This window comes from Bos mutus, chromosome 25, assembly GCF_027580195.1.
Source record: "Bos mutus isolate GX-2022 chromosome 25, NWIPB_WYAK_1.1, whole genome shotgun sequence".
Lineage (NCBI taxonomy): Eukaryota > Metazoa > Chordata > Mammalia > Artiodactyla > Bovidae > Bos > Bos mutus.
Genome location: NC_091641.1, coordinates 16,066,021 through 16,079,043, shown reverse-complemented (window position 1 = coordinate 16,079,043; position 13,023 = coordinate 16,066,021). Strand labels below are relative to the sequence as shown.

At 55.3% G+C, this 13,023-nt stretch overlaps 1 protein-coding gene across 4 annotated transcripts; it reads right to left on the bottom strand.

The window, feature by feature from the left end:
• Positions 1-1,185: 1,185 nt before the first annotated feature.
• On the bottom strand, positions 1,186-9,166 carry SH2B1 (SH2B adaptor protein 1). 4 transcript variants are annotated; one of them, XM_070363208.1, is made up of 10 exons: positions 8,843-8,964; positions 5,877-6,901; positions 5,172-5,273; positions 4,835-4,926; positions 4,548-4,723; positions 2,792-2,995; positions 2,396-2,607; positions 2,087-2,258; positions 1,533-1,632; positions 1,186-1,352 (listed from the first exon to the last, which is right to left on the bottom strand). In XM_070363208.1, the coding sequence occupies exons 2-10, from the start codon at positions 6,810-6,812 to the stop codon at positions 1,334-1,336; spliced, it is 2,013 nt and encodes a 670-aa protein (XP_070219309.1). In that variant the 5' UTR covers positions 6,813-6,901; positions 8,843-8,964; the 3' UTR covers positions 1,186-1,333. The 4 variants fall into 4 exon arrangements, with proteins under 4 accessions (XP_070219309.1, XP_070219311.1, XP_070219308.1 ...); XM_070363210.1 differs by lacking the exon at positions 8,843-8,964 and adding an exon at positions 9,025-9,166 and having other exon boundaries at positions 1,213-1,352; positions 2,031-2,258; XM_070363207.1 differs by having other exon boundaries at positions 1,213-1,352; positions 2,031-2,258.
• Between the last annotated feature and the right edge of the window lie 3,857 nt (positions 9,167-13,023).

Here is a 13,023-nt window from a genome sequence, read left to right as displayed (position 1 = left end):
GAGGCCTAAAGAGGTTACACTTTGCCCAGGACACACCACAAATGAGAAGCAAAGGCCAGAGTGAAGCCAGCGCTCTTTATCATCCAGCCTTCAGCTTTCCAGCTTGGCTCTGAGAAGAGAGGTGAGTCAGCCTGCCCCTGGGGCTCTCTGCAGCTAGGCTGTGGTGGCCACATTCAATCTCTCCCAACACAGCCACCGTGCCCCTAGCCCAGCCCCTCACAATCTCTCCTGGCCTGCTTTCTCCCCAGGGTAAGAAGCCTTAACTGAAGAATTCAGAGTAGGAAGGTCTGAACTGATTGGAGATCATCGATCCTGCTGTACACGGTCCTGTCCCATCAAGTTAACTTGGCTGGAGACCCCGAGAAGCATGATTTGGCTCCGCACTTAACCCTCAAGAAACAGGACAGCCCCCCGGGGAGCAATGGGCCAAAAGCTCAGGTCTGGGAGCAACAGGGATTCAAGCTGACCCAGACCTCTGGCCTCTCAGCTCTGAAGTTGGCAACAGAGTGGGCTACCTTCCTGACCCGCCTGTCCCAGCCCCCCACTGCAAACACTGGCCACAGCCATCACAATGGAACTGAGATAAACCCTTTTATTTAGTTATGCTTCTCCATTTTGTTTAAAACAACAAGAACAACCACCTTAATATAACTGACAGCCCTTCCCCCTCACCCTTCCTTGGGCTGAGGGGTGGTTAATGGGGAAATGGCCCCCAGGGGTGGGGCTGGCCATAAGAGCCCCGTAGGGAGGTAATGGAGCCTGAATCCCCTGCCCAGGGGATGGGGCACCTGTAGTGTATGAACTGGGGAGTTAGGGCTTTTGAAACTTTTTGTACCAACATACATGCCCTTGGCCGTCAAGGGTCAGGAAGCATGTGGGGAGGGGATTCCCACCGCTCCTCTGTGTCTCGGCCCAGCCCCAATCTCACCAACTGTGGGCTGGGGAGCAAGAAGAGAGAAGGTGGGGTAGGGTGTCTCACACAAAGGAGTACTGGTTATTTATGGCTCTGGGATGGCCCCCTTCTTCTCCGTCGCCCCCTAGTGGTAACTGCTGGAGCTGCACCATCAGGGTCACCCCCGGGGCCCCAGCAGATCCAGCGCCTCCCTGGGCCTCCGTGCCTGGGGCTACGGCCTCTTCCAATTCAACCACGGGGACCAGCTCAACCACGGGGACCAGCTCTTCCTGGATCCCTCCACTGCCCGCTTTCTCTTTCTCTTGCCTCTCTTTGGCTGCTGCGGCTGCTGCTGCCGCCACTTCTGGCGCCCCCGACGCCTCTTCTGCCCCAGGATGTGGGGGATCTGTCCATGAAGGGGGTTCAGGGGGCTGGGGTGGGTCATGGGAGGTGCTCGGTTCTGGATAGGAACGGTAAGAAGACAGACTGATGGTGGAGGGAGGCAAGGTCTTGGAGCAGCCTCCCCTTCGCTCATCCCCTCCCCGGAGCCATGTGCTATCTCCCCCAGATCCCGTCTCCTGAGCAATCCCCCCATCCATGGAAGATGGATCATGGGCGGCGGTGAGAGGACCACACTTACACACAGTCACTCGCTCCGAAGGGCATGAGGGTGGAGGAGGCATCGGGGTAGCATCGATCTCCCTCGCACACCCCTGCATGGCTCCCGGCCTGCTCCCGGCCTGGGGGGGTAGGGGAGGGGCAACGTGGGGACAGATGGGACATTGGGGGTGGGGAAAAGGGAGAGATCAGACAGGGACATCAGACATCAAGGGAGGAGGGAGGGGGATCAGACCGAGCACCCCCAAGAAGGGCAGGCCCAAGGCAAGGCTGTGATGGAGGGCAGAGACAAGGCCAGGGAGGACGCGTCTAGGAGACAGACAGACGATGGAACAGACGGGCCGATGGAATGGGAATGCGCGAAACCCAGGTCTCCACTTCCTCCCAGCTCCAGCATGGAGCCTGCTGCCTTCCTACGTCCCCATGGGCTCCTTTCCCCCGAGAGACCCAACACACAGGCATCTCCTCTGCCCCCGCTCTCCTCCTCGGGCCCCCCACCCCGTCTCGCTGGCACACACACCTCCTCACTTCTTGGGTGCACGGGCACCTCCTCCCCTGCAGACCTGCTCTGCTCACCCTGCTGTCGCTGGGAGGACACGACATAGCTGACAAGGACAACGTCACTGGAGCCTCCAGACTCCAGGGGGATGGGGTGCATCCGGAAATGCTCGAGCATATCAAAGATGGACTGGAACCACAGGTGCTGGACCCGGCACTGACCTTCCTCATTCAGCGAGAGACGCAGGTGCTGAGGGTGGGACGAGCGGGATAAAACGGGAGCCTGAGCCCTACCAGTCATAGAACCCTCCTCCCCCGATGGCAGCATTCCCCGACTAGACCCGCAGGCCCGCTGCCTGCAATGGAGCCTCCTCCTCAGGCACTCACCTTGGCCTTGCCCTGGAAGTTGAAAGTGAGGACATATTCACCCCGCCTCGTCTCACTCTGACGTACCAGGAAAACCCCATGGGAGCCAGTGCCTCCAGCCAGCACTAGCTGGGCGGCCTTGAGTCGAGAAAGCATCCCATGGAACCAAGGATACCCTGAGAGGGGCTGGTCCCCCTCGCCTCCCTCTGGCTCGCCTTGGAACAGTAAGGACCCTTCAGGAAAGAGGGAAGGAGACCGGGTGTCAGGGAAGCCATCCCGACCCAAAGAGAAGCCTTGCTCCTCCCTCACGGGTCACTCCCAAGCCCCCCAGGTCGGACCCCTGAGGATCCCAAGACAAGAGTTTCAGGCAGCTGGGCACCAGGCCTGGAAGCAGACACACACTCACACCTCTGGTACCTGTGGCTGTTTCCGGAGTGTCCAGGGGTGGGTAAGGGGCTGCGAGGGGATGAACGGTCCCTGCTGGGGGACCCTCTTCAATAGGGATCCGGGGGGGCAACTCTGGGGGAAGCAGTTCCATTGAGTCAAAATGGGAGGCGGCGATGGAGGCAGAACTGGGGGAGATGGATGCTGAGGGGCGGTCTGACAGGCCTCCGTAGGCCCCTGGAAGAAAAAGGGGAGAGCAAAACTGAGAACTTGAAGCTTCTTTTTGGGAGGACTGGTCTGCCGGACCCACTTCCCCAGCGGCCAGGCTACCCTGTGGGCACTGGCATCAGCCGGCTGAAATGCTGGCTCCTTCTTCAGGCACTGAGCCTGATGGTTCTCATCGGTGGCTCCTAACTTATGCTTCACACACTGCTGAAAGGGCTGCAATGATTCCAACAAGGTCTTAGAATCCAAATGTGCCCACATCTCTTCTGAATCAACAGTTGAAATTACAGCAACTCTATAGTTGCAGAATTGGGGGGTAGAACCCCTCAAGTATTTTCACATTAAAAATAGGTACTTTGTCTACAGGACAAAGCCCTCAACTCTCAGTGGCATCAAAGATTCTCCTGTGAATTCTGTCAACCTAACCAACCTGATCTTCATGTTATCCTATATTCCTGTGTCCTCTGATTTAGCCCAATTACCCCACCTAACTTTTTCAGATGTCCAGGGCTCTCCCCATCTCAGGTCTCGGCTTGCACCATCTCCTTTCTCCAAGCCATGTTCTTTTCTCCTCCTCTGTGCAGAATTCCTCATCTAGCCCACCTTCCCTGATTCTCTTCCTCCCGAGTTCCCAAGGCCTCCTGCTGGTGCTGTTCAGGCTCACCAGGTCGAAGCCCTGCTTTTTAGGAGGGATGTCAACTCAGATCTGAGCTCCTCATCCCGCCCAGAGCCTAGCACAGGGTCGAGGATGTACTAGGAGTTCCTGAGTGTCTGCTGAGCAGCAGGCAGGAGCCTACAGGCGCGTCCTACATATTAGTGCTCAGAGAACAGGAATATGCGGGGTGCAGGGCGCTGCGGCTCAGGAACAAGCTGGCATAGCCTTTGTCTTTGTCAGTGATCCTCGGATGACCTCAGAAAAGCCATTTCTCCTCTCTGCTCTTAGCTGCCTGAGAAATGAGGCGATCAGAACTGAAGACCTGGTAAAGCCCATTCTGGTCCCTAAATTCTTTAATACATTTCTTTACTCAGGCTGTGTGCAAGGCACAGTGAAACTGGAGCTCGGAATGGGGAATCAGAAGAGTGTAGTGGAGTCTAGAAAGGTGAGCTGGGGCCAGGTAGACACGTCTTTTTGTGTTTATGTGTGCGGGCAGCGTACGTGTGTTTAGAAGTTGGGACTCAAAAGAAATCCTAGTACCATCAACATATGCGTGGAGGTCAGAGTAAGAACACAACAAAGATGTACACAGTGTTCTGCGAGCTTGAGAAGAGAACCATTATCTCCGGCCAGAGTGGTGGCCAGCACAAGGCTTATGGAGAAGGTGAAGGGGCGGGGATAGAATGCTGGAGAAGGGCTGGACTGGGGCTTGGGTCGGGGCAGTGATGATGATGGTTCCAACTGGTAAACCGTGGCTGGGCCTGTTCAGGGACAAAAGTCAAATGTTTGGTGGGTGGCAGCTGAGGTGCACAGCGGAGCCTGGAGAGAGGGCCAGGGCCCGGGCCTCCCAGCTGGGGGGCTTGCATGGCAGGTCCCAGGGTCCTCGGCTCTCTGAGGCCCCACCCTTACCCTGCGAAAGGCGGTCGCTGCTCTCACTGGGTCCCAGCAGCAGGCCCTGGCTGGGCAGACTCTCCAAGTGGTTCAGGCAGGGCGGCTCCAGGCTGTCTGTGTTCTCCCTTGTCAGGAAGGAGGTCCCAGGGGCCAGGGGGAGGGTCATGGGGCGGGGACTGGTAGCAGGGTAGGGTCTGCAGAGACAGGGAAAACGGTGCTGGGAGGACAAGTCACCTCGGAGAGGCGGACAGCTGCTCCCCACCCCCACCCCTGGGCCCCTCAGTGACAGAAGTCGGGCTCCTCACCCCGGGCTCAGGCATTCTTGGATGTCAGACACCCAGGCCTTCACATGTAGCGCATCAGCTGTCTCCAGGATGTACTCCGAGGGGCCTTCCACCTATGGGGACGAGAGGAGGCCCACAGGCCACTTCCAGGTCTCAAGGCCCTAATGCAACCCTAACAGGAGCAAGGACATCCTCCTGCTCACCCCCCTCCCAGAAAAGCCGCCGCCCTGGGGACACATTCTCAAGGCACCTGGCATCTGTGCCCTTCCTTGCATGTGTATCCCTTGCTTCAATCTCCGAAAAGAGCTTTCTCTCTAACGTGAGTGCTCCAAGAGGGCAGGGAGCCCAGGCCTCCTACCTTAACCACAAAGGTGTTCTCCCGGTCAGGCATCTCCAGGGCTGTGGTTGTCCGCACGTCGGTGATGGTGGAGCAGGGAATGCTCAGTCGAGGCCGAGATGCCTAGGTCACGAGAGAGAACAAGACCCAGACTGTTGGTGCGGAGAGACAATCGTACCCCTCCCTGCAGAGAGATTCAGCCTTCCTTCCACACCCAAAGGGAGTTAGACAAGTAACACTGCTTTCTCTGTCGTGCCCACAGCGACTAATCCAGAGTCAGGAGCTAGCTTTAAAAAACCCAGGCCCTCCCGGGTGGCTCAGTGGTAAAGAATCTGCCTGCCAGTGCAGAAGACACAGGTTTGATCCCTAGTCCAGGAAGACCCCACATGCTGCGGGACAACTAAGTCTGTGCGCCACAGCTACTGAGTCTGTGCTCTATAGAGCCCGCGAGCCGACACTATGGAAGCCGGAGCGCTCGAGAGCCACGTGCTCCTCAACGAGAAAAGCCACCGCGGTGAGAAGCCTGCAAACCACGAAAGTAGCCCCCATTTGCTGCATCTAGAGAAAAGTCCACGCAGCAACGAAGACCCAGCACAGCCAAATAAATAAATACAAATTATTTAAAAAACAACAAAACAAATGAGCATAGCTCGGTATACGGGCCAAGGCACCACCCTGGTTGCTCAACCCCTTGCTCCCAGCCACTCCACCTCTGCTGGGCCTCACCTTGGGGGGCACGAAGAACTCCAGCCGACTTCCTCCTCCTTCTCCTTCACTTCGAAGCAGCAAGCGACACTTCTGCCACTGAGGCTGTCCCCCTCCCCCTGAGGTAGGCCCCGCTGCCCCTCCTCCCCGGCCCACTCCGGCGGGATCAGGGGCAGCCTCTTCAGCCCCCATGAAACTCAGCAGCTCTTCCCGCTGCACCACGCCTGCACCATCCTTCAAGGCCCCCCCTCCCCGACTGAGTCTCAGCCTCTCAAAACGGTGAGTCCATCTGTCCCCGGGGGACGTCCCGTCGCTGACCAGTCCCCTGCTGACAGTCCCAGCCCCGCCAGAGGAGTTGGAGTTGCTGTTCCCACCTAACGCCGGGGGTCCCGAAGCCGTCTCCAGGGGCCCCGCTGGAGAGGGCGGGTCAACGGTCCCCCGCCACTGCAGGATGCCGCGGACCGAACCGCGGACCGAGCGACCCACTGAGCGGAGAGAGAAGCGCTTCTTGAGCTTCGGCTTCGAGGAGGTTGTAGAAGAGGAAGAGACCGAGGAAGGGAGGGGGCCGGCCAGGTCCTCAGATGAGCGAGAAGGGCCCAGCACAGCCAGGGGCCCGCCCGCCCTGCAGCTCTCAAGGGACAGGTCGTGTGGCGGGACCTCCACACCAGGACTCAGAGGAGCCAGGAGGGGTGGCGACAGGGAGCCGGAGGCCCGGGCCACCTCCGCTTCAAAGTGCTGCAGGAAGAGCTCGGCAAAACGGCGGGAGAAGGCGGCCTCGGCCCCTGGCCCCGCGTACTGGGGGTGAGAGGCCAGGTAGAGGCGAAAACGGCGGGCAAAATCCAGGGCGGCCGCCCGGGCGTGGGACTCGCAGAACTCCCGCCAACTTGGGGGAGGCGGCGGGGGCAACGGGGGAGGGGAGGGCGAGGCCCCATCCTCCGGGGAAGGGGCACCATTCATGATGGCCCCCAGGAGGTGGAGAGGGGGAGCCTGTGGGGAGGGGCGGCAAAGAGAGAAGCGGCCAGAAGACACGGGGTGAGCGGCAGCAGCTGCAGAAGGAAGAGGCACATATATGGAGTCACTGCTGAGGTGGGACGGGGCCAGACCCCCTCCTCTGGTCTAGACTTCTTAGAGTGCAACTGGAACACACACCACACTGCCTCCCTGCCCTTCCCCAGGTCCTTGCGCCCCACAAGCCCCAGCCAATCAACCGCCCCCCTACTCCAATGTCTAGCCTGCACCCCTCCCCCTGCTGTCTCCCCGATCCACATTCCCTGGCTTCAGCTCCAGGTGTGATGGACCGCTGGACAGCGCCTTCCTCTAAACAGGAATCTGTTCCACGTTCCCTCCCTTCTCTAAAATGATCCTTTGATATTTATCACCTGCTTCCCAGTTGCCATTCTTACCTTTCCCTGCGAGAGGTTTTAACAACCTCTGTAACAAAAGAGGAACCCGGAGCTCAGAAAGTTTCAGAACTCCAAGTCTCCTGTTTTTCCCACTGCATAGTCCTCGTCCCCAGGCACTGACTGTGCCAGTCTCAAGCCACTGCCCCTCACTGCCCCAGCTTGCAAGGGAGCCAGGCCTGCAGAGCTTAAGAGACCCTGCCTCCCACGGTCCATCACTGAGGACGGAGGTTGCTCATTAAGGACAGACCGATGAAAGCCAACCCCAGGGCCCAGTAACCAAGCACTGTATTTGGAAGGCTTGGAAGGGCCAGAGCCCACTTCTTGGGTGGCCCTCCAGCCTGGGGCCCAGAGGCAGCAGCAGTGTGGGCTGGGTCTGGGCGAGTCTTTGCTGGCCACAAAGTAAAACAAAACAGGGAGCTGGGGCCCTGGGTTTCTCACCTTCCTCTTCTCTCACAGAGGAGTGTGCCCTAAAGGCTGGTTAGCTTGGTAGTTAAGGCCATAGGCTCTGGAGTTAGACTTAGGATGAAATTCCATCACTGCCACTTATTAGCTGGGTGATCTTGAACAAATTACACGTCCTCTCTGAGCTTTGGTTTTCGTATTTATAAAACAGGACTAATGATCCCTAAGCCCTAGAACTGTTGGGAGAATTAAACAGGACGTGTCCCGGCTTGACACAAAGTAAGCACACAACAAATGACAGTCGTTATTACTATTTTTATGGGGTTCTGATTTTCTCAAAGAGAAATCAGCAAAAGGAAGAGCCTTCCCAAGGTCTTACAACTAGCAAGTGGCAAAGCTGGGCAGGGAATTTACAAACCCATGGCTCTTCTGTTAGTGTTCCTCCCCCATGTTATACTTGAAGATGACTGGCACCAAGAAGGGGGTGAAGGCAGTTCAGGCAAATCTCCCCAAACCCCAGACTCCTGTTCAGACCCAGGTCAGCGCCCCCTCCCCTTTCTCTTTGGCTTGGACCCTACACACTGAGATGGCTCCAACCATAGGGGCAATTCCAAACCAACGAGAAGACGCCAGGAGATTAAAGAGTCATGGAGCACGGGGGAACCGAGCCAAGAGGTGTAGACACAGCAGAGAGCCCAATCTCCAGGCAGAGGCCACCTCAGCTCACACCGGCCCACCCAACCCTCTGCACCACAGGCAGACCAAGCCCCCCTTCAGGCCCGCTGACCCTGCGGGCCCTAAGCTGGTGAGTCAGTTTCTCTTTCGTCAAGCGGGACTCAGATACATTTTCCCACTGCACCTGCCTCTTGGCTCAGTTCTGATATTTCCCGAAGGGCGGGTGGTGGAGGGTGCAGGCTCCGCTCCTGGCTCGGACCCTCCGGACCCGGTGGTCAATCCACTTCGACCCGACCCTCCTCCCCGGACACCCTCTACCCGCCCATTCCCCGGGGCCGCAGCCCCCAAGGAAGCAGCCCTGTCTGCTGCACTCTCCGGGGCCGGGCGCCCCTCCTGCCTCTAGACCCCCCCACGCCCGCCCCCACCCAGGGCTCCTCGCAAGCGTCGGGGCCGGGTCGCGGAGAGGGAAGAGGGACTTGAAGAGGGGGGTTCCGGTTCCGGTCCCACCTGCATCTCGGTCCCCGCGGTTAGCTCCGGCGGCGGCGGCAGCTCCCGCTCCTGCCCCACCCCCCTCCGCGACTAGCTCCCAGCCCGGTTCTGCGCAGGCGCCGGGACCCCCTTTTTTCCCGTCACCGTAGGAAGCGACCATAGAGAAGAGCGGGGAGAAGGAAGGGCACCTTCACACTCACTTCCGCCATCCTCCCACTCCGTGCAGCCCTTCCAGAGCGGAGAGTATGTGAGTCTCGGAGGGCTCAGTGACTTCTCCAGTTGCGCCTACCAGGATCGGCAGGAGCAGCCATAAGAAGGGGTTGGGTCCTACCAGAACATCCTCCCGGAGGAAAGTCGGGACAAAGGGGAGCTGTCAACCATAGCAAAGGGACTTTAGTGGAGTAGAGTCTCGGGGGCCTGACGGAGGCTAGAGGAGCCAGGTACCGGAAACCAGCGAGTTGGGAAGGCTGTTTGAAGGGCCCGCCGCAGCCTAGAGCGCCGTCCTGGGCCGCTGAGGGGTTCGAGGACACCGCCCCCAAGGAGCTGGGGGAGGGAAGATGCGGGTGACCTTGGTGAGGCCCTGAGAGGAGGCGGAGCCTGAACTTACGACCTTGGTGGTTTCTTTGACGAAAGTACTGGATGTTCCAGGAGATTCCATCTCTGAGCTTGGGAACTGGAAGTGGGGGCGGTAGGAATAATGAGGTCAGTTTTGGGCGTGTTTGTGGGACGTCAGGAGACAGTTGGACACACAGTCTGGAGCTCAGGAGAGACATCAAGGCCAAATACAGAAATTGAGACGGTATTAAGGTGTAGAGGGCAGTTGAAATCATGAGCAGGATGAGATCCTAGTCACTCAGATCTCTCATTGACCCAGCTCCACTGGCCTAAGCAATAAGGGACTCTTTGGACTCAAGCCATTGAAAAGAATGGATCAAGTTTATTCAGGAACAGCTGAATAAAAGGGCCAAAAGATATCAGTAACCTGTGGTTCACCTCTAGACTGAGCTCTCCCCGTGCCTCCCTTAGTGGCAAAATAGATTTCTATAGCTCCAATTTTAAGTCCTAATAGCCTAGCAACTCTTGCAGGGGCATGTTTTTGCTCTGATATTTGCAGTAAAATTTCCAGAACTGACTTTAGCTGATTGGCTTGGATCACTTGATATTCCTGAAACACAAAGTCTTGGCCTAGCCAGTCTTAGTCCCCATCTCTCCCCCAGCTCTAGCCGAATTAGCATCAGCTCACCAGGTGGCCTTTGTTAAGGTCTTCGTCACCATCTTTGTCCATCCATCTTTCCAATTCAGAAGATGTCAGTGGAAAGGACTCTAGTTCTGTGATCACCCCGCTCCTCCCTGACAGGTTCACACTCCCTTTCTCTGTAGTTGGCCCATTGTTGTCCAGAAGAGAGACAAGGTGAGGAATACAGAAAGGGGCTGGTGATGATGAATTAAGTTTGGAAATACTGTCTAAACTGTCCAATAAACTGTGCAATGACTGAAATGTTCTCTATCAGGACTGCCTAGTATGGTAGCCACCAGCCACATGTGGGTTTTGAGCACTTGTAATGTGGCTAGTGTGACTAAGGAACTGAAGAGTTTTTTTAGTTAATTAAAATAGTCACATGTGCCTAATGACTTACTGTATTGGTGTAAGAGATGTCTGAGGACGACTAGGTGGAGCTGTCCACCAGAGACAGATCTACAGTCTGAGCAGTGTGATCCGTGATCAGACACAAGTAGTGGTTAAAGGCATGGACATGAATTAGTTTGTCCTGGTATTACCTGTAGAGAGAATAGGGCCTAGAACTTAATTTTGGGAAACAAACCACATTTAACGGGCAGGCCAAAAAAAAAAAAGAGTAGAAAGTGCCGAGATGATGTCTTGGATCAGGTTTTCCAGAAGCACACCCAGAGATGAGAATTTGTGTGCCAGTGATTTTTTTTTAGAGTGCTACCAGGAGAAACTAGTAAAAGAGTGGGAGGGGCAGGAGAGGAAACCAAGAGAACGTGTAATCTCAGAGAACGTGAGAGTAGTTCAGCTTGATCCCTCAGGGAAGTTCTGGATGTAAGTTGTGACTCAGATTTATCCAGAAACAAGGGAGCTGGGCCTTTCCTGTACTAGCATTCTTCAGCGGTTAACTAGGGCTTCCCCTGGGAGACGTCAATTCTCAGGCACTTCATCAAGGCAAAGCTTCCAGTAGCCTGAGGACAGGACAGTTATCAAGAAAAAGAAAAAACATCTAGAAGGTCTAATTGTATGAAAAACACCACAGACCAAAGACCAGGGGGTGTGGTAATAAGAGCATGTGCATGCACATAATTGGGTGGGGTGGGGTGGTTGGGCAAACACTTCATACACAAATGATAAGGGATCCATGGGACTGGGCATTGCTCTTGTCTCCTATAGAAAACACTGACTTAGATTGCTTAGTGACTTTGAGAGTCATTTTTAGGGAAGTGAAGGAAGCAGAAGCCAATGGTAGCAGACTGAGGGATGAATGGAAGGTGAACAAGTGGGGGTGGGAATGTGAAGAGCTGTGCTACACAGTTTGGCCAAAAAGGGAAGGAGATACGGAGGGCTGTAGAGGATGGAAAGGTTTGCTTGTTTGTTTATATCCTGAGGGAAGCTGGATTTTATGTCTGAAGTCTTAGGAGAAAGGAGCCAGTAGAAGGGATGGTAATTGAAGGAGTGAAGTTTCAATTACCATCCCAGGGGAAGGATGGGTCCAGAGCCCAGGTTAAGCAAGCTGTTAATGTGAAAAGCAAAACACTTCTTCCTCCTTAGGAACAGGGGATGTAATATTAAGGATGCTTTCAGCTACAAGTAATAGGACCACTGCTTCCCCTACTCCATTTAAGGTCCTAAAAGAGGTGGAGTTTGTTGGTTCACAGAATTAAAAAGTAAGAGGTATGGACTTCCCTGGCAGTCCAGCGGTTAAGACTCTGTGCTTCCACTGCAGGGGGCACAGTTCCATCCCTGGTCTAGGAAGACCCCATGTGGCATAGAAGATCCCATGTGGCATGGCTAAAAAAAAAAAAAAAAAATCAGAGATAGAATGACACGAGGCATGGCAGGAGCCAGAGGCTCAAACAGGGTCCATGTGAACTTGCTCTCTTAGCTCTGCTTTCCTCTGGGTTATCTTCCTTCTCAAGCAGATTGCCCCCTCCTAGGGAGCAAGATGGCCACCAGAGTTCCAAGCTTACATTCTACTAGCTTCGGTCCCAGCAGAGATAGATCATAGCTTTTCCAATAATTCTAGCTCAAGTGAAGTAGGGCTACATCTCATCAGCTCAGCTTGGGTCACCCAGTGCCCATCTTTTGTATAATAAGGAATTTGTCTGGTCTTTGTTGCAGGTTCCTAGCACAGAACTTTTAAAATTCCTGCAATTTCCTGAGTGACAGAAGTGTGTTACTTGTGAACCCCTTCGATCACACCTGAGTTTTTGCTGATGAAATGACTAATGGCAAGCCTCTACATAGCTTCAAGTTGGGGGCTGGTCAGCAGAAGCCCCAACTTTATGATTAGAGGGTTGAGATTTTGAGCCAGTTTCATCTCCAGAGGGAAGGGGACTTGAAGATTGAGTTCAGTCACATGGCAGTGATTTACTCCACTGTGCCTAAGTACTGAAACCCCTAATAAACACTTTGGACACTGAAGCTCGGTGGGGCTTCTTGTCAGTGAAGACACTGATGTGTGGAGAAAGTGATATGCCCCAAGTCTATGTGGACCCTCCAGGACTTCTCCCTATGTAGCTCCTCATTTAGCTGTTCCTGACGTATCCTTGATTATAAAATATAATCGTAATTGTACTAAAATGTAAGTATAGTGCTTTTCTGTACCCTGTGAATTCTAGCAAATTATCAAACCTGAGGGGGCTCACGGACACTCCCGGATCTGTAGGTGCTTGGCAAGAAGGATAGATGGCCAGGGGACCCCACTTGCAGCTGGCATCTGAAGTGGGGGCAGTCTTGTGGAGTGAGCCCTTACCTTGTGGGGTCTCTGCTAACTCTGGGCAGTAAGTGCCGGAACTGAACTTCAGGTCACCAGTGGGGGCTGAAACACAATACTAACCCTGAATGGACAGTTGTGACCATGAAGGATAGATTAGGTTGATTGGTAAACACTGGATCATGGACCGATCAATCACCTGAGGTAGGGATGGGCTGAGCACAGCAGAGGGTGGTTCTTCAAAGGAAAACC